General features: G+C 42.4%; 1 protein-coding gene across 2 annotated transcripts in view; it reads left to right on the plus strand.

The window, feature by feature from the left end:
• Positions 1-232: 232 nt before the first annotated feature.
• LOC109414320 (intermembrane lipid transfer protein Vps13D) overlaps positions 233-21872 on the plus strand; it is a 49897-nt gene continuing 28257 nt past the window's right edge. For both annotated transcript variants that reach the window (XM_029858829.2, XM_062850637.1), the window contains exons 1-2: positions 233-744; positions 21051-21784. In XM_029858829.2, coding sequence (XP_029714689.2) covers positions 648-744; positions 21051-21784 — 831 coding nt within the window. In that variant the 5' untranslated portion in view covers positions 233-647. The remainder of the gene's footprint in view (positions 745-21050; positions 21785-21872) is intronic.

The raw sequence follows: 21872 nt of genomic DNA on the forward strand, positions 1-21872 counted from the left end.
AACCTAATTCAATCTAGTACTGCGTTTTAGTACTCAAGTCGTCACCAGATCGCCACTCGAGCGTCACGCACGGAAGTAAACAAAAAAAATTTCACTTTCTGGCAGCACTTTCAATCAGCTGTTTGCCTTCAGCTGTCAACTGCTCGCTCATTTCACAAACACTTCGATGCATTTGGTACCGCTTGCACACACACCCTCTCCCGCACCAATCTGTGTCGAACGGGATTCTACTTGACGTTTGAGCAGGACCAGTTTTTCATTAGCGCTGCAACACAAAAGAGTGATCCAATATTTTCTATCAGTGTTGAAAACGCGTAATTTCCCGAAATTTTTGCACGAAAAGTCCAAATTTCGGTCGTGGTTTCGGTGTACCGGGCGGCGAGCAGCCAGAATCGTGTCGTGTCGCCGCGAAAAGTGCGAATTTCGGTGGGGAAAAGTGATTGGGAGTGAAAAAGTTTGACGGCTACTTCCGCGGAAGAAGAGAACCAGAAGAGTGATTTCACCACGCGCGAGCGATTGCATAAACGGTGCCCTCCCAAGAGTTTCGTGGAACGTATTTATTTGAGGAAAGAAAATCCAGAACCAGGACGATTGGGGACCAGATTTGCTGATTGGGATTGGGGACAGTCGATGCCCCAAACGGGATAATGCTACGGGAGCTGATCGCCTGGGTGCTGAACAACTATCTTGGAAAATATGTGGAAAATCTGAACACGGCCCAGCTGACTATTGCGCTGCTATCTGGTGAGTACCTTTTTTCTTGGGTTATTATTTTTGTAGGGCGCCTCCGGTACGTTTTTTTTTGTTCCCCGTGACCTGCCAATACAATGAAGGCTCGTCCAAGGAATTACAAGGCAATTCCCGTCTCTATTCGGGCAAAGTGATTGAATTTTTTCATTGTAGTAGACAATGACATCATAATAGGTGTTGAGCAACGACAGAGCAAATAGATTGCGGCGCACATTCAATAATCTCCTGCGAATCGTCTGGCACGGACAAGGTGCACAATCACGGCGTAAATCGCTTACTCACTAGGCTAGTAAGGCGCACTACATTTGGCCGCCGTACAGTCATAATTAGTTTGTGGCCATATTATCGTCTTATGCTCCTCACGCAGTAGGCTACTACATACGTGCAGAGACTCAATGCAGTCTGCTGCAGCTGCAGCAGCAGGCTGTAAAGCTTACTCAATGCCAATTTTCACTCTCGTTAACCCCATAGTAGGCGGAAAGTGACGAAAATCGCTTTCCGCGAGACCACGGGGGAAATCGCAATCCGCAAGCCACCCTTGATCGCGGTGTTTGTTTTGTTTTGGTTGTGGAATGCGATCAGCGTTTACGTAACCAAAAGATGGTAGGCTGTACAAGAAGTTGGAAGGGGAAGTAGAGAGGATGCATGGCTGTATCATTTATTAGGTACCCGCCGCACATCACAGCAAAACAAACAACCATCATGATCCATTTACGCACCCGTCGCCGGGTATCGATGTATGGCTGTTGCTGCATATGTAGACGAAAAGTGCAATCGATGCGAAAACAAATGTGATCATCAAATATCTATACACGTAGGTAGCGCCATAGCCAATGAGGTTTAAAACTGAACTTTGGCTTGGTTATAGAAGCGCGGAAGGAATGGTAGATTCGGTTCACTGGCCATAGCTGTCAAGGACTCGAGGATAATTAGATAGAGCTTACAACTAGCGAATGGGAATACACACATAAGGGGAAATGACGGCTTCGGCAGGTTTTTCATCCTATTTCAACCTCGAGTGAATTAAATCGTTAATAATCTAATTCATTATAATTATTTAGTCATAACTGTAAACTTTTAGTTGCACCCTTTAAGATCGAGGAAGTTGTACATATTCACCCGCTTTATAGTCGATATTTCACAGATAGAACCTTCTGGGATATCTCTAGGATTTTAATAAAATTTTGGGGAATCTTCCGGGAACAAAATCAGGAATTTCTGCAGTAGTTTGTTTGTAGTTTGTAATAGTATGTCCAAGTGTTTATTTAGAGATTCAACCAGGAGTGCCCTCCAGGAGTTCATTCAGAGATTAACCTGTAGTGTTTTTTAGAAAAACCTCAGTCCACAAATTCCTTCAGGAGCTCCATCAGGGATTAATTCTGGGCGAGTCTCTAGAGATTCCTTTGTGAGTTTATTCACGAATTGCGTCATAATGTTCTTCAGGAGTTTCTTTTGGAGTACGTTCAAGAATTACTCTAGAAATTCAACGATTAGTTCCTTCTGGGATTTCTTCAGTATAATAATCAGGGATGTTGGCAGGAGTTTCTTGAGAGATGTCCAGCTTTTTCTTTTTTCTAGTCCTAAACACGAGAAAGAGCGGATTAACAGCATGGCAACTAGCCCCTCATCTTTCCATCCTTCTCTTTCTCTTTCTGCACCAATGGTCTCCACGATTTCTTTCAGATATTTTCCCGGAGTTCATTCAAGAGTTCCTTCGATTCCTGTAGGGGTTCTTTTTGGGATTTCTGATCCAGTTAACTTCAGGGTTATCCATTGATTTCTCTAGGAGTTTGTTCAGAGATTCCTCTGGGGTTCTTTACAGATTCTATTAGGAGGAGTTTGTTCACTTGTGCCTCTAGGGATTCGTTCAAAAGTATCATCGGTAGTTTCATCAGAGATCCCTCCAAAAATTCCTTGGGGTGTTCTTCCAGAAGTTTCTTTAGGTTTTCTCAGGGATTGGGATTACATCAAGGGGTCTCTAAAGAGATTTCTCCAGGAGTTACTTTAGAGATTTCTCAAGTATTATAACCAAATTTCGCCAGAGTTATCTCAAGAGTTTCTTCAGGAATCCGCTCTGTTCTGTGATTCCGTAAAGATTTATTTATTTATTTATTTATTCTTTATTCGCTTCATTTGACTTGTGTCTTAATGAAGGTGGTGGGGAAAAGCCTCTTCGAGTTGGCCATGAAATATGACTGCCTGTCTCCAAAAGGCGTAAAACCCCGCATCTTTTCGACAAACATTACAGAACTTGACTTACAAGTATCTTCATTATAATACAAACGATTTTAAACTATTAAAACAACAACAGGTCACTCGAGCAGTTACTGAAAAAAAAACATGTGTGTAGATTAGCTTTTTACGTTAAGGACAGACTTGTTAGAATCCCAAAATGGCCACCATAATGGCCGACTTTGGCACCTACTCACGATTTCGAAAGCACAAATCTCTTCGTAAACAAAACCAGCGCACCTGAGCTTCTTATTTTAAGCTTATTACAAGTGAGCAAGAACAGAATAATAAAATGCACTGTTGTATGAAGCTTGCTTCTTGAGATTTGTGCGTTTGAAGTTCTGATGCACTGTTGAAGCGGGATTTCAAGGCGTTTGTCCTTAACAATTTGGACAGATCCTCGCCTGTATTCAAATTCGCTGTATCCAATGTCGAATAATGCTATCACAGCACACGATGCCTCCGCTGCTGAACCTTTCTCTGGAATACCTGAGCAGACAGGTTGAAGTCGAACAAATCGACAATGACAAGATGATGATAACCAAGCCTTTCTCCAAGAATTCTGTAATACCTGGTAGTACACGGATACATTTCGGAAATGCGAGGTATAACACCGAGATGGATATTGTTGCACGCTCGGATAACAAACTGAGCAGATCTTTGTTTCAACATCTATTCGAAGTGCGGTGGCATTCAATCACTCACATTACAGTGGTGGTCACTACAGTGATTTGGTGGGCTTTTCAGGACTCTGATACCCCTCTGATTCCTAGAAATCTACTAAACACCTTGAGCTGAATGGTGGCCCACCATCAGTCACAATGACGTCTGGCAGGCCAAACCTGGCAAAAAGAGATCTAAATTTAGTCTTAACTTTCTTGGTATCAGTTTCGTTTCTTATGAATTCAACTTCAAGCCACTTTGAGTAACTATCCACCTAACAAACATTTTGGCTGTATAAGCGTTGAACAAACTGTTCTTAAGCAAACTTTAGCTGAAGAAACTGTCGTTCAGCTACCAATATTACTTGGGCACCACTACAAGGAAAACTATTTGTTCGAAATAGAAAAAAAAATGGTTGTATTCTACTAATTGGACGAGTTCCAGTTCACAACATTTGCTTCTTTCTTTGGTACCACTGCCGTCTGATTACATATGTGACAAATTTTACCAGTATCTCTATTTATTCCGTACCAGTAAACGGTTCTTCTGGCCAGTTGTTTGATTTTGTGAGTATCTGTATGATTTCTATGTAGAAGTTTCAATACTGTTGTATGCAAACTAGCTGGTATTACAACACGATCCTGGAACATCAAACAACCATTCAATAGCTCAATGTTTTGATCATATGAATAAACATCCTTAAATCTTTTCTCCAACTTTTTTGGTCAATCGTTTTGCATGAAAAACAATACTTTCTGAAGAAAATCATCTTTTTTGTCTCGTTCCCAAACTTTATCGAGTCCAAAAGTATATCTGCGGTAATAGGGTATGTGTGCCATCAGTAATTTCATGCTCCCATATTAATCCTATTCGAAAACAAGCGATTACGGCACCGATTGATTCCGTTCTTTTTTATTTCATGGGTGCTCACTTCTAACAAAAAATACAAAAATAAGAAACAAAACAAACAGCGCATCAATCCTTTGTTTTTCGTAGGATGAAAATAGGAGCCACATGCTTAATTAGGGAACCAATACCCTATTGATGTTTTTGATTGAATCGCGTAGTAACTCTTCGAGAACTTCTTATGATAAGGAAAAAGGAGAGCAAAAGTCCGCGTTTCCTATTTTAGCAAAGCACTAGAACCACTTATTCTCTTATTTTTTCAATATTTCTGCTGAAGTATTATCACTGTTTGTTCACCAATCATACCTTCAAATTATATTTTCGGAGCCAAATTTTCACAAAACTACAAATAAATCACTTAAGTTCTTCCTTAATTTAGTAACAAAAATAACGCAACCCAATTAGACCTGTGCGCCGCAAACACTTTTTGTCCCACGCCGACGCCGACTGAGGTATCGGCGGCGCGCCATACGCCGCTGTTTATTACGCCGCCGATTTTAATTTTTCACGCCGGTGATCAGTGCACGAACAAAATTAAGTTTACATAAAGTCGAGATAAAAAAAATCCCACGATCACTATCATAAGAATTTGACTTCAGAAATACAATAACTGATTTCTCAACTCTTAGAGCTGTTTTATTTTCATTTTTCATTAGATTTTATTAATTATTCATCATTTACATCTCTCCAGAAGTTTCTTCAGAGATTCTTCCAGAAGGATTCAGTGATGCTTCCAGGAGATCCACCTTCCAGGAGATTCCTCTAGAAAATTCTTCAGGGATGCCTCAGGAAGATCTCGACAGAAGTACCTTCAGGGAAAACTCTTAAAATCCTTTCAGAACAATAGGACAGATCGGTGAAGTACTAGATTTGTAGTAATGAGCTGAATTGTAGTATGGTGAGAAGGTCAATTCTCCGTTTATGTAATGAAATAGTGCAAAAAGCGTGGGTATTATGATTCCTTGCCTAATTTGATGCTGTTTGAGCAAAACTTTGGGCAACAGTGTTGTTGTTTTCTCCATTTCTTGCAACATAAACAACATAGTTATCTAAAGTTTTGCTCAAACAACATCAAATTAGGCAAGGAATCATAATACCCACGCTTTTTGCACCATTTCATTACAGAAACGGAGAATAGGAAGCAATCAGTGAAGTACTAGATTGAAAGTAGTGAGCTGGATTTTTGTATGGTGAGATGAGCAGTTCTCCGTTTCTGCAATGAAATGGAGCAAACAGCGTGGGTTATATGATTTCTTGCCTAATTTGATGCTATTTGAGCAAAAGTTTGGTTAACTGTGTTGTTGTATTATTTATTTCTTACAACTTCAACAACACAGTTACCCAAACTTTTGCTCAAACAGCATCAAATTAGGCAAGAAATCACATAACCCACGCTGTTTGCACCATTTCGTTGCAGAAACGGAGAATTGATCATCTCACCATACAAAAATCCAGCTCACTACTTTCAATCTAGTACTTCACTGATTGCTTCCTATTGACCTTCTCACCATACAAAAAATCAGCTGATTACTACAAATCTAGTACTACACCGAACGTGTCCCATTCAGGGATGCCTCCTAGAGATACATCAGAGATCCATCAAGAAGATCCTTTAGGGATTCTTATAGGAGGTCCTTCAGAGATTAGTCTGAGAGTTCCTTCGTGTATTTTTTCAGGAATTCCTACATGAGTTTCCTTAGGCACTAGTCCAGGAGCTTCCTCAGAGATTCCTCCAGGAGATCCTTCAGAAATTCTTCTAGAATTCCAACAAATGGATTTCTCCTGATGTTCTGTAGGGATTGCCCAAAAAGATAATTCAGGGAGTTTCATCAAGGGTTCCTACAGAAATTGCTTCCAGCAGCCCTCCTGGAATTTGTTAAGGAATCCTTCCTGAAATTCCTTCGGGGATTCCTGAAGATTTTTTTTCAGAGATTATTTCAGGAGTTCTGACAAAGATTGCTCCAGAAGTTCCTTCGGTAGTCTCTCCAGGAGTTCGCTCAGGGATCTCCCTAATAGCTCCAGGAGGATTCAGGGATACCTCCAGGTGTTCAATAGGAATTCCTTCAGAGTTCACTAAGTTCTTTCAACGGGAGTTCGCTCTGGTATCTTTCCAGAAGTCCCCTTAAAGATTCTTTCAGGGGGATTTTTTTCCCTCCCCTGTTGGGGAAATTAAGCCACTGCGTCCAATAGGCTGAACTTTTGTGGCATTTACGGATTTACAAATACCACCTGGAGATCCATCAAGAATCCAGAAAAAAGTTTCTTCAGAAACTCCTGCAGGAGGTCTTTAAAAATTAGTCTAGCAGTTCCTACAGGGATTCTACAGCAATTCCAACAGGAGTTCTTACAAAAATTAATCCAGGAGTTTCATCAGAGATTCTTCCATGAGTTTCAGGGATTCTTGCAGATGTTTCTTCAGGGATTCCTACAGAAGTTTCTTCAGAAATATCAACAGAAGTTCTTAAAAGAATCTTATGGGAAGACCCAAAGAAAAGTCCAGGAGAATTCAGGGATTACTCCAGAAGTTTATTCAGGGATTCATATATAAAAGTTCCTTTCAAGTTTCCTTCATATCCTTAGGGGATTCCTCGAGAAGTTTCTTTAGGAATTCCTCCGGAAGTTCTTCTGGGGTTCTTTCAGATTGTAGATTGACATTGAGATTTTTCCAGTAAGACTCACGGATGCCTCCAGGAGTTACATCAAAGATTTCTCCAGAAGCTCAGTCAGGAATTCCTACAGGAGTTCCTTCAAGGACTCTTTGTAGGAGTTCCTTCAATAATTTCCTTGGATTATAATCAGGCATATCTCTAGGATATTCTTGAGGAATCTTTCACAGAGTTTCTACAAGAGTTTATCAAGGATTTCTTTCTGGAATTCATTCAGGAATTCTTTAGAGAATACCTCCTGCAAATCCTTCCACCTATCCGGAAAAATGTAGGGGATTCCTCTTAGAATTCCTCCGGAGATTCTTCCTAGTTTTTCTTTCAGGGTTTCCTCCTAGACTTCCTTTGAGGATTCCTCCTTAAATTCTTTCGGGGATTCCCCATAATTTTCCGTCGTTGATTCCTCCTGGAAGTCCTTCGCAGTTCTGGAACTTCTTTGGTGATTCCACTTAGAATTCCTTCGGAGATTCATCATGGAATTACTTCTGGAATTCCTCGTGAAATTCGTCCAGAAATATCTCCTGGACTTCATTTAGGGAATCCTTCTAGACTTCCTTCGGGGATTTCTCCTCCAATTCTTTCGGGGATTCCTTCTGGAATTCCTTCGGAAATTCTTCCAAATTTCTTCGGAGATTCCTCGTGGAATTTCTTCGGAGATTCCTCGTGGAATTCCTCCGGAAATTCTTCATGGAAATCCTATGGGGATTCCTCCTAGAGTTGCTTTGGGATTTTTTTTTCTGGAATTCTTTCGGAGATTCCTCTTTGTAGTTTACGATAATTTATTTGAAGCTATGATTCATCAGTCTCCCGAGCAAAGTCTGATAGCAAATTGAAAACTAATTTTGATGTTATGATATTGCAAATTTTGATAACTCAGGTTGTTGTCGTTTTGGTCGTTTTAACGGTTAAAACATCAAAAATGAGAGCAGAAAAATGTTCCTGTGACAGCAAATTGAAAACCATCCCTGCTATCGATGATAGCAAATTGATAACTGTTTTTGTTATCAGCGCAAGAAAAATGAAAAATCGTTAAATGTAGAGTTTTTCGGTTGATATCAAATCTTAAATGCAATAATACAATTGCACTAATGATAAATCCCTAGAATTACTTCACATAGTTTACTAAAAGATTTAAAAACTATTGTAACACTAAATATTTACATTAATTCAAAATAACAGCAACCCGAAAGCAAAATTTGAAATCAAATTAAGTAAAGATAAAATGATATCGAAATGTGATATCAATTTGTTGCTGAATACAAATCATGTTTTCGATTTGCTGTAATTTGGTTGTTGGAGTTTTGTTGGAGCAATAAAACTATATCTCCAGGCAAAAAGGATAAGCGATGATGAAAAGGTGCTGCCAGTTGCAAGGAAAATCCCATCGCTAATTAGCGTGGAAGTCACATTTGCTAACAGGTATGTGAAAAGTGACAAAAGAGAAGTGGAATCTTCTATCTGCAAAGAGAAGCCAGGCAGCATATCTATCACGGAGAAAAAACCGTGTAGTTTGAATCAACTAACACGTTTGTTGAATTACAAACTGAACAAATAGTTGTTTTGAAATGTAGTTTTGTTGTTTTTGATCCATGTTTACAATTTGAAACAATCCGGTAAATCGGTTGTTTCTACCACCATTTAGTAATATAAAACAACTGCCGAAGTAGTTATTTCGAATTGAAAACTTTGTTATTTCTACAGACCGTATGGTTTGTATTTACCACAATGCGGTTTGTTTTTGATTCAGACAAACAGAGTAAAATATTAGGTAAGTTCAACAAATCGGGCAGTAAAATTTAACCGATATTTTGGTTGGAGAGAAAACAACCAATTATTTGGTTTGAAACTGACCAGAACAAACTAAACGTTTGGTTCACGGAGAAAAAATAATAGTAAACACAAACAATATTTAGTTTGATTTAACCGGAATACCACATTGAATTTGGCACAAACAAAATATTAGTTGATTTCAACTACCGCCGTTTGTAAAAACAAACTATAATGTTAGTAATTACTCAGTCATTAAATTCAACAAATGTATGGTTTGATTTAACCATTCTGTCAGTTATTCGCTTTTGACAGTTATCAAAACAAGCCAAAATGGTAGTAAGTTTAACCAACGTTCGTCGTTTAAATCAACTAATTTTTAGTTTGAAACAAACCATACGTACAGTTCAAATCAACCAACGTGTTTTTTGAAATTACATGCAGCTTTACATCCGTTTAACCCCCCCTCCTCCTTCCCCCTTTACCCATTTCTCTCCCTATCCCCTACTATTTTTACGCATCAAATAAAATGAAAGAATCTGTTTTGAACTTTTATTTTCTATAAAGTAAATGTCGAACCTTTTTTGCCAGGATCCTTGCCGATGTTTCTTCCACTCAGACTTTCTGTGGTTTCGAGAATATGCCAATCCAAGAATCGGCCTCTCCTCCACGCACATAATGCAACATTTTCATAACGTGAGCGGTTCCATTCTGTAATGCTGAAAAATGTGCTTATTTCAATTTAGAATGCAAATAAATTTGAAGTAAAAATCAACTTACTTGGTAATTTCTTCTTTGATGCAGTCAGGACGACTAAAATATCATCAATCACGCAGCGGGAAACAATCCTGGGCTGGAACATGGCTGCAGACCAAGCTTAGCAAACCATTACTGTAAAATGAATCTCATACCAGTGCCAGACCAGTCAAAAAAAATCAGGTGGTACGGAGGCAGAAACAAACACGGAGAAAAAACCGTGTAGTTTGAATCAACTAACACGTTTGTTGAATTACAAACTGAACAAATAGTTGTTTTGAAATGTAGTTTTGTTGTTTTTGATCCATGTTTACAATTTGAAACAATCCGGTAAATCGGTTGTTTCTACCACCATTTAGTAATATAAAACAACTGCCGAAGTAGTTATTTCGAATTGAAAACTTTGTTATTTCTACAGACCGTATGGTTTGTATTTACCACAATGCGGTTTGTTTTTGATTCAGACAAACAGAGTAAAATATTAGGTAAGTTCAACAAATCGGGCAGTAAAATTTAACCGATATTTTGGTTGGAGAGAAAACAACCAATTATTTGGTTTGAAACTGACCAGAACAAACTAAACGTTTGGTTTGTTTCTGCCTCCGTACCACCTGATTTTTTTTGACTGGTCTGGCACTGGTATGAGATTCATTTTACAGTAATGGTTTGCTAAGCTTGGTCTGCAGCCATGTTCCAGCCCAGGATTGTTTCCCGCTGCGTGATTGATGATATTTTAGTCGTCCTGACTGCATCAAAGAAGAAATTACCAAGTAAGTTGATTTTTACTTCAAATTTATTTGCATTCTAAATTGAAATAAGCACATTTTTCAGCATTACAGAATGGAACCGCTCACGTTATGAAAATGTTGCATTATGTGCGTGGAGGAGAGGCCGATTCTTGGATTGGCATATTCTCGAAACCACAGAAAGTCTGAGTGGAAGAAACATCGGCAAGGATCCTGGCAAAAAAGGTTCGACATTTACTTTATAGAAAATAAAAGTTCAAAACAGATTCTTTCATTTTATTTGATGCGTAAAAATAGTAGGGGATAGGGAGAGAAATGGGTAAAGGGGGAAGGAGGAGGGGGGGTTAAACGGATGTAAAGCTGCATGTAATTTCAAAAAACACGTTGGTTGATTTGAACTGTACGTATGGTTTGTTTCAAACTAAAAATTAGTTGATTTAAACGACGAACGTTGGTTAAACTTACTACCATTTTGGCTTGTTTTGATAACTGTCAAAAGCGAATAACTGACAGAATGGTTAAATCAAACCATACATTTGTTGAATTTAATGACTGAGTAATTACTAACATTATAGTTTGTTTTTACAAACGGCGGTAGTTGAAATCAACTAATATTTTGTTTGTGCCAAATTCAATGTGGTATTCCGGTTAAATCAAACTAAATATTGTTTGTGTTTACTATTATTTTTTCTCCGTGATAGTATATAAGAAACCTAGTTGTAAATTTTAAGGTAGTACAAACTTTCATTTTCAATAGAACTCACGCTCGGATCATTATTCCAAAATCCCTTCTAGAGACCATATTTTATGGTGGCTCCAGAGAGGAACTCACGACCTTCGCGTTATCAGCACGCCTTATTCCTTTGGTGATTCCTCTTAGAATTCCCTCAGGATTTTTTCCTGGAACTCCTTCAAAGATTCCTTCTGGATATTTTTCGTTGATTCCCAAGTTGATTCCACATTTAAATTCTAGGGATTCTTTCTTTAATTGGCTTGGAAATTCCTGCTGGAATTTGTTTAGGATTTGTGCTGGAACTCTTTCGGGGTTTCCTCTTGGAATACCTGCAGGAACTCCTCCTAGAATTATTTCTGGGGTTCCTCATGGAATTCCTCCTGGATATTTTTTTATGGTTCCCCTTAGAAATACTGTGGGCATTTCTTCTCGAATTTCCTTAATTTTTTTTCTGGAATTCCTTTGGGGATTCCTCCTGGGCTCCCTTCAAGAAATCCATCTGGGATTTTTTCGAGGATTCCTCCTGGAATTCCTTCGGAGTTTCCTCTGTGAATTTCTTTGGTTATTCCTCTTAGATTTTTTTTCGAATTTTTTTCCTGAAATTCCTTTAGGAATTCCTCATGTTATTATTCCAGGGTTCCTCCTGGAATTCCTTCAGGATTTCGTTCTTGAATTTCTTCGGTGGTTTCTCCTACAATTCCTTCGGAAATTCTTTCTGGTATTCGAGAATTCTTCCAAAAGTTCTTTCGGGAATTGCTTTTTGAATTTCTTTGGAGATTTTTTCTGGACTTCCTATGGAGATTACTTCTAGAAATCCTAGGTTTTCTCTTGAAACACCTTTGAGGGGTCCGCTTGTAATTCCTTCGGAGATTTATCCCGGTTTTCCTTCGGTGACGCCCTGTGGGATTCCTGCATGGATTTCTCCTGTAATTTTTCCGGGGATTTTTCCTAGACTTCCTTCGAGGATTCCTCCTAAAATTCATTCGGGGATTCCTCCTGATGTTTCGTCGGGGAATTCCTTCGATATTTCCTCAAAATTTCTCTCCAAATTTCTTCGGAGATTCCTTCTACAATTCCTGCGGAGTTTCCTCCTGGAAGTTCTTCAATGATTCATTCTGGAATTCATTCGAGAATTAATTTTTCCTGGAGTTCTAACTGGGATTCCTCTTGGAATTCATTCGGAGATTCCTCCTAGAGTTAATCAGGGATTCCTTTTATAATTCCCTCGGGGATTTCTCCCGATATTTTATCGGAGATTCCTTCTGGATTTATTGCGGGATTCCCTCTTGGAATTCATTTGGTGATTCCTCTTCTAGTTTCTTCAGATTCCTCCTGAAATTCATTCGGGAATTCTTCCTAGAACTCTTTCGCGGTGTCCTGCTTACTCGGAGAATTCTTTCGGAAATTCCTCCTAATTCTTGGATATTTTTCGTTGATTCCTCCTAGAAATCCCTTGGGGATCCCTTTTGGAATTCCTTCGAAAATTCCCACTGGAATTCTTTTGAGGATCCCTACTGGAAATTCTTTGGGATTTCTGCTGGATATTTTTGTTCATTCCTGTAAAAATCCTTAGGAAATCCCTTCTCGAATATCTTTAATAATTCCCGCTGTAATTCCGTCGAGGATTCCTCCTGGAATTCCTTTGGGGGAATCCATAAAGTACGTCATGGTTAGAGGGGAGAGAGGGAGTTTCGGAAAGTTTGACAAGCATTAGGTATACGAAAAACCCGTACGAAGGGGAGAGGGGGCTCGGAAATTCCCAAATGTCTCGTGACGTACTAAATGGATGCCCCCTTTGGGAATGCCTGCTGTTTTTGTGAATGTGTAGCTGTTACACATTTTTGGTGTAGTCTGGAAATAATGCACTTATGAGTAGGGCTTACACAATTTAGATGCTGAGCGGTTTTATCGTGTAGGTCGATTCACTGGTGACAGTGATGGACCCGAACAGAAATAAAAAAGGTATTGATTATAACGTAATAGTTTATTGTGCAGAAGCGTCCAGAGAAGCACAACTTGCCTCGGAGGTGGTCGTCCAAAGAGTGGCCTGTTCATTGCATGTGTCTTATGCGTATTCGTTGAGGGAGCACCGTATAACGGCTTCGAATTGTCATACTAACGTGTACGGCAAATTAAGTCCCATTTACACTGGTCGCATGCATGAGGGGTATGCCACACATTTCCCCTCTTCTCAAAAAAAAAAAATAGTAAAGATTATTTACATGTTAACATGCCCAACATGTATAAACTGAATGTCCAGCATAATTGAAAAAAAAATACGAAATAAATTATAGATATATTTTATTCTCAGTGTGTATGCGAAGGTGGCGTAACTCACGACGGTGTAAATAACAACACCTAATAAATTTGACTCAGCTGTCATGTCAAAGAAAGTTGGAACGAGTAGGAAAACGGAACAGTCATAAACAAAACGAATTTCTTCCACACAGGTAAATTGGCTCTGACGGCAGCAAAAATGCACTCACTCCAATGGGAAATCCCATTTGTATCTGTCATCGTGTGCGTGAAGAAGTATAAACAAACGTGTTTTGTCTCGTTTTTTCTCACGTTTGCCATACGACTCCCGCCAGGCGGCAGCACTGCGGCGCTGTCATGGCCTATACGACTCCCGCCAGGCGGCAGCACTGCGGCGCTGTCATGGCCTATTGATAAGTGTTTTGTTAATTAATTGTTTTATTCACTTCAGGTGTTTGATGAAGGTGTGTTACAATGAGCTTCGTAAATATTTATTGTTCAACGGACCGGACATACTGGTCAAGGTACGCTGGGGCCCTTTTTACTCGACTTCTGCGGTTTGTGTGGTCTTCTGCGGCGGTTGGAGCACTCGATGTCGTCATGTTCGGTTCATTGTCGTCGGCTACACCAGGATTCTGGACTTCATCTGATTTGGATTTGTTTTGACAGTGAGAAACCTTCTTGGTTTGCGTGACGTGTCGTCTGAGGGACTGGCCATCTTCGGAGTGCAGGACCAAGCTTCCGTTATTTTCATCTGCCACCGTGTATCTAGTGGGAGAAAATCTCGGCTGACCTTTGCTACGAAATTGACGCTGAATGATTACCGTATCGCCGGGTTGTACACGACACGAACGAGCACCACGACGACTATCCTCTCTGTGCTTTCCTTCCAGCTTCGCTTTCCGATCCCGTTCATCCAACATCGCATCGTCGACGACCGTTTTTCCCGGGTTGACCAGAGGTAGGCCTCGTCGAATTTTCCTGCCCTGCATGACTTCCTCAGGAGGGAGTCGGGTTATGCTGTGTGCTGCGGAGTTGTATGCATGCACAGCCTCTCGTAGTTCGTCAGCGTAGTTTGTTTTATTGGAGATGGCCGCTGACATAGCCTTGTTCACGATTTTCATGCTGTTTTCCACTAAACCGTTCTGCTGCGGGTACATCGGCTTGGAGAAAACAGCTTTTATTCCTCGGCTGGCGCAGTAGTTCTTATAGTCTGATCCGTTAAATGGAGGTCCGTTGTCCGATCTGATGCTCTTTGGGTACCCTTCTATTTCAAATATTTCCTCGAGGACTCTCTTGGTGCACTCGTAGCTTGTTGACTTCACGGGTCTTGCAAAGAGGAATCGTGATCTGTAATCGATAACGACAAGAATCGATATACCACCCAGTAGAGCGTAGGGGCCGTTGAAGTCAACCGCAATTGACTCCCACACAACCTTCGGGGCAAAAACCCTTTGCATAGGAGGGGGTCGTTCTGGCTTGCCATTCGTGACGCAGACTACGCATGACTCCACGCATTTCTGTACCATTGTCGCCAGTCCTGGCCACCACACTCGTTGTCTCAAAATACTTTTCATTTTTGCCACAGAAGGGTGCCCTTCGTGTGCGACTTTTAAGGCTTTGTCCTGTAGTGATGTAGGGATAACTGCGCAACCGGTTTTGATGATCATGCCATCTCGAAAGGACAACTCGTCTCGTACATTGTGGTAGGTTTTGTCCACATCCGACCATAGTCCGGATTCCAATGCCGCCAACACGGGTTTAAGCGTTTCATCCTCTGATGTGGCGGTGATGATCTCGTCTTCGGTGAGTATCTCCACGGAATTTGCTTCCAGTCTTCCGATTTCCCACGGGCTAGCGTCGTCGTTGAACGGCTCGTCCTCGCCATTGTAGAGCCTAGAAGACGGGTCGGCTATGTTGTCCATCCCGCGCACGTACTCCACGTCATAGCTGTAGGGGCTCAGCCTAAGTGCCCAACCATCTGCCCGGGTGAGAGCTCGCTTCGATTCCTCTCGGGAGCGGTTAAGGATGAATGCTACACCTTGGGCATCAGTGCGGAGGGTGAAGTGTCTTCCTAGGAGAAAGTAGGAGAAATGTTCAACTCCCCAGACCGCACTGAGCGCCTCCCGTTGATTCTGGGCGTATTTCTGCTCGGTTTTTGTAAGTGCTTTGGACGCAAAGCTGATGATCCTTGGGTGGCGATGCTTGCTTTCTTGCACTAGCACTGCCCCTAATGCAACGGGGGAGGCATCGGTGTACAAGACGGTCTTGTCCGTGTCTGAGAAGAATCCCAATGTGGTTGTGCAATGTAGAATTCGCTGTTTAATCCGTTCGAAAGCTTCTCTTTGTTTCTCACCCCAAGTCCATGTTTTACTTGTTACGATTTCCCATAACGGGCGCGATATCCCTGCAAAATTCCTCACGTATGTGCTAATGTAGGACGCGAGCCCAAGGAAGCTCCTTAGCTCGGAGATACTCGCGGGCTCCCGGAAATTGCGCAGGCTCTTGATTTTCTCCTCATCAACATGGAAGCCATCACCATCCAACAGGTGTCCAAGAAATTTAAGACTGCTCTTGTCGTATTCACACTTTGCACGGTTAAGTGTGAGGTTGTTTTCACGCAGTATCTGGAGGACTTTTTCGACAGTCTGGCGTAGCTCGTCCAACGTTTCAGCAAAAATAAGAATGTCGTCAATATACACGATTACATTCTCCATACCAGCAAAAAGCCGATTCATCTCGCGCTGGAATATTTCGGGGGCACAATTGACCCCGAACATTAGCCTCGTGAAACGGTACATACCGTTTTCAGTGAGAAAGGTGGTGAGATCGCGAGACTCTTCGCATAGCTCCAGGTGATGAAACGCGTTGCTAAGATCTAGTTTCGAAAAATATTTGGCACCGTGGAGCTTAACACGCATTTCGTCGATAAGCGGCAGCCGGAAATATTCCCGGTTGATTGCTTTATTCGGAGCTCTCATGTTCACCACGAGTCTGAAATCCGATTTGCCTTTGGCCACGGCGGACATCCCACTTATCCAACCGGGCGCCTTCGTCACCTTCTCGACTATTCCGTGCTTTTCCATTTCCTCCAATCTCTTTCTGGCGGCCTCCCTGAACGCCGCGGGGACATTGTAGTACGCGTTCTTCGAGGGAGGAATGGTCGGGTCTACACTAAATTTAACTTGCACACCCGGCATCTTGGGGAATACACTATCGCTATCGTTGGATTCAAAGCTGTTTACGGTCTTTCCAACCTTAAGAAGATTCAAGTCGTGCGCAGTGGATCGGCCGAGCAGCGATCTTGATCCTCCAGAAACAACGTGAAAAATAGCAACCACAGATGGTTTTTCAGTTCCTGGTACCTCAACTGTTGCCTTAAACGTGCATTCGACAGGCATCGGTTTAGCGGAAGCATAGGCATGCAAACTTTTATTGGGTTGTTGAATGATCTGGAGTTGCGCAAATCCCGAGTCGTAGTCTTGTTTTAGGTGCACCCAATCTTCGCCCCCGATAACGTTAACATCGGCTCCGGAGTCGATGAGAAAGCTTATTGGTCTGGCGGATCCGATACAGCAGTCGACTAGCGCGTCCTCCAAAGTGAGGGCAAAAACGTTCTAAAAAGGAAATTTAAAGGAATGTTGGGATGTAATGAAATACGCTTTCAAGCTGGAGATTTTCTATTCAAGTTTATTCAAGTATTTGTATTCAGCCTTGCTTTACCTGTTTTTCGTAAAATACGTTCTCTTCGCCCGAAGATTCAGCATCGGCTTGCTTCGAGATCTGCTGTACTGCGTTTGGGCGCTCCGAACGACATGCAACCGCAAAGTGTCCTCGTTTGCCACAGTTGTCGCATGTTCGGGTCAATGCAGGGCACTGCGGATTTCGATGGAAGAGGTTGTTGCATCTTGGGCAGCGTGTGTTACGATCTTGCGTTCGAGGGCTACGTTGTCCGTCTCTTGCTTGCTGTGTGGAGTTGCCTGCTTGTCTCGATCGTTCCGGGCGCCATGGTCCATTTCTCATGAAATCTGAATTCGTACGGCGTTGCTTGGTCGCCGGGTTGTCAAATTGCTGATGAGTGTTGATTCGTTTTCGGCCGACACCGGAGCGCCGACCAATTTCCAGAATATTGGCGTCAACCGTTCTTTCAGCTGTTTCTTCTTCATAAACTTCCTCGCGAGTTGCTGATTGCACAATGAAGTTGGTGTCGTAGCCATAGGTGCGGGCAGCCTTTGCCAAGTCTTTGTTTCTCAGTCCTTCTAGCAATTGGGCTCTGACAAATCGGCTTTCGTCGTCGGCATTGTAGCCACATAGCTTTACGCCTCTTATAAGCCGAGCGTGGAAAGTAACGGTCGACTCATCTTTTCCCTGTTTCATCTTCAGGAAAGCTTGGTGTTCTGCAGTTGTGTCCGTCATTGATCGCAAATGGGTTTCAATGTTTTTGACGAAATTCGAATAGCACTGCGGGTCCGTCAGGCTGGGGCGGAGGTTGGCTGCTTTGACGATCGATTGCAGTTCTTTGCCAAGCGACAGGTACAACAGTTTCATCTTGTAGACTGGGTCGTTTGTATTATGCATCGACACCGCAACCTCGAAATCCTCGATGAAGTCGTACCACTCGGCCCACATTTTGTTCGGGCGGACACCGCTGGGATAGGGCTTAATGTGTTCTGGGCGTACAGTCGTGTGTGAACCGGTGGCTTGGGCGGGTTCGCGGGTGAAATCCCAGCTGCGGGCGGGTTCGGGGGTCACTTGCTGTGGTGCGAGCTGTTGATTACCAGGCTGAAGCAGAGTTACAGCCTTCCTGAGGTCCGCTAAAACCTTTTCGATCTGCTCCATCCGGCCGTCGCGGTCCTTTTCCGGATAATTTTGCTTACTGGGGTTGGCTTCACCAGTCGGGCTGGCTTCCTTCGTCTTCGTTGGGGTGGCCTGGTCGTCATCGTCGCTGGAAGAATCGATGCTGGCTGTGCTGTAATTGCTGCTGCGGTGGCTCGCGGTGCTTTCACTGTCGCTGTCCTCGTCGGTACCACCGTTCGATGCGGGTTCGTTCGTCTCGTTTTTGTTGGTTATGTCTTCTTCGTTGTCACTGGTATCTGCGTCTCGCTCCAAATCGCAATCGCTCAAATCGTTTAGGTCTTCCGTTGGCCGAACGTATTTGCCGCGGTTGTCCATCGCGCAGATTGTGTTGGGATTGTTGTTAAGAACTTCGAATTTCAATCTGTAAAGTTCAAAACGCGTCGTATTAGTTATGTTTGGCAATTTAAAAGAACGATTGTAAAGGAAAATATTTGCGGCATCTGCTTTTTTCCGACCATGGCGGGGTCGCGCTTTACTTTGCTACTTTGATTGGGGCTTATTCCCATCAAGTCGTGCGATATGTTTGTGCAAAGCGGTGAGTTTATCATGCTGCGGCGGAAATTTTCATTTTTAAGCGGCATCGTTTTGAAACGGCTTGGGGATTTTTTTTAGCTATTTTTAAAATGGCGTCATTTGGTGATGGGTCAAGCGGCGTTGGCTAATTTCAACAAGCATCGTTTTGAAACGAATTGAATGTGCTACTTGCGGGTTGCGGTGCATGCGAGGGGCGATTTTCCCAAGTTGCTTTATTTCGTTGATTTCGGCGAGGCTTTGATGATGGCGAATTATAATAAGCACGTTTATGCGAAATTTTGTTCGTTCGCTCAATTACTGGCAGGTTCGCCAAATGTGCAGAAGCGTCCAGAGAAGCACAACTTGCCTCGGAGGTGGTCGTCCAAAGAGTGGCCTGTTCATTGCATGTGTCTTATGCGTATTCGTTGAGGGAGCACCGTATAACGGCTTCGAATTGTCATACTAACGTGTACGGCAAATTAAGTCCCATTTACACTGGTCGCATGCATGAGGGGTATGCCACACATTTATGTCATCAATGGTCATAAAAAAGCTTAGACTACAATGTTCAAGCCCATATACGGGAGCTCACCTACACAATACCTGAATAAGCTACCCTCAGTGTTCCAATAGCCGCGCACGAGAGTAGAAAACATGATTCCTTGCAAAAATACAATCTTTTTTTTCACGGATATTCACAATATGTGTGCCATGAAGAGAATCGTACATATTGGAGCGGCTATTGGAACACGAGTGACTACTCGTACACTGACGGTATTTCCAATACCAGGATAATCGACCAATACCTTGTCTTGGTATGATAGGTACCTGACTTTTCTATGCGTCAGTTGAATTCGTTCTTGCTCGGGTTGCCTCTACTTTCAAATTAGGTTGTACGAAATACGTGGCTGTTGCAAGTTATTCCGTGCGTAGACTAACTTGCAACACTTAGCATGAAGTTAAGTTACCTACCATTAAACTACACTAACACTCGAAAAAGATGAATGAAAACAATTTGAAGGAATTTGTATCTGGAATTTGAAGCAGTTTGTTGAAAGGCTTGCAATGAACTTTCTGCTAGGCTTGGTAAAATTTGGAAAGCATCATTCAGCATGAAATATATAATTAGGTTTCGGATTAGGTCTTCGATCAACGATCAACGATCAAATCTGACTATACATGTCAATGGTTGCTACTCCGTGATTGATCTGAGCTGGTACCAATTGCACTGAGATCCAAATGAATAAGGACTGGGACACTCCACTTATTCTCAAAGTACAATTCTAGCAGCTCATACATTTTGGATCAATAACGGCGCCGGCCACGTCCTTATACTCAGTTGGGAAGGGAGAGGAATGTTAGAGTGTGCTGGTTGTTGCTACTAAAGACCGAGATCACCTCTGCATCCCCACAACCAGCACGGACTGGGGTATTTGTTAGACGGAAAGGATGGGAGATCTGGGAATCACCGTTGGGTCGGTGATGCGATCCATGGATAGGGGTTATTTATAGTGTTTGTAAGGTGATAGATTGTCTGGTGAATGAGGTGAATAAGGTCAAGCGGCACAGCACGCTTTGATTGCATAACTTGTAGGCGTTATATACACTGTGCTGTGAGTGGAAATTGGAAGGGAGGGAAACGACTTTTTTTCAAATCGTTTCTGGTTCTAGCGATGGCTATGAACATATGAATATACATGAGTTGTATATGTAGAGAAGAGAGAGAGGAAGTGGATAGAAAGATACAAAGTAGGATGAAAGGGACGGGCCAGGGATTGAACCCATGACCTTCTGCATATGGATCAGAAGCGGTAGCCACTAGACCACCAAGCCCGTTCGATTAGGTTTCGGATTAGGTCTTTAGAAGGTTTCGGATTAGGTCTTTAGAAGTAACTCATTTTCGCATAATCTCGAAACTTATTTTGAATTACCCGCGCAATCTAAGTATAACCACTACTCTAAATTATAGATTCTGGATTATCTGTGGAATTAGTAAACTTGTTGACTAGAGGAAATTCGAAAATTTATGTTTTCTAACCATATAGCCGAAGCGATAAGCACGCGGGTATTTAACCGACCTTGTTGAGGGTGTTTCTCCTGATTAGGATGTTACGCCAAGAAGAGAATGTTTTCTTAATACAGCACTCATCGTTTGCACAAATTGAAACGGGCTTTCTAATCTGTTTTAAACATTTCTTTTCTTTGCAGGCCAAGTGGAACTAGAGAACCTTCCACTGCGCAAGGATGCCCTCCGCTATTTGGGACTTCCACTGCAGATCATCGGGGGCACGATCGGCAAAGTAAAGCTAACCGTTCCGGTGCGTCAATTCCGGACGGCTTCCTGGTGCCTCAACATCGACAACGTGAACGTGGTGTGCGGTCCGATCGACCTCAACGAATGGAACCCGGAAATCGAACAACAAACGGAGCTTGATTTCAAAATCGCCTCGTTGGACCGACTGGAAGCTAAATGGCGAGCCCAGCGGGAGACTCCCGTTACCGAGGGAACTTATTATGCCTCATCCTACTCGGGATGGCTCAGCTACGGTACCTCGCTGGTCACAAACATCATTGAGAACCTGCAACTGAAAGTCAACGGAATACACATCCGGTACGAGGATGGGCTGACGATTCCGAACCAAAGATTTGCCTGCGGGATCAACATTGAAGCCCTGTCCGCTCAGAGTTGCGATTCCAATTGGGTACCCGGACAGACGTCCAACTGGAGCCAACAGCAGGTGACATTCAAGCTGGTCGAGTTGACCAACTTTGCCTTTTACTGGGATCCGGTGGGCGGGAACGAGCAGGTCTACATCATTAATCCGATCAGTGCCAAAGCGCAGCTAAAGCGGGATCGAAGCGAAACGCCGTTGCGCACCCGCAGTCGGCCCCGGTTGGTGTGCGACCTGGTATGGGACGAAATTAAAATAACCCTCAGCGATGTGAGTATGAATTTTATCTCTAGGGGATATGCTATTTATGTGTTATCAGTTTACCGTCCGAGAGAAATTGCTGGGATTTTGCGTCATG

The sequence above is a fragment of the Aedes albopictus genome, chromosome 2 (genome assembly GCF_035046485.1).
Source record: "Aedes albopictus strain Foshan chromosome 2, AalbF5, whole genome shotgun sequence".
In the NCBI taxonomy this organism is placed as follows: Eukaryota; Metazoa; Arthropoda; class Insecta; order Diptera; family Culicidae; genus Aedes; species Aedes albopictus.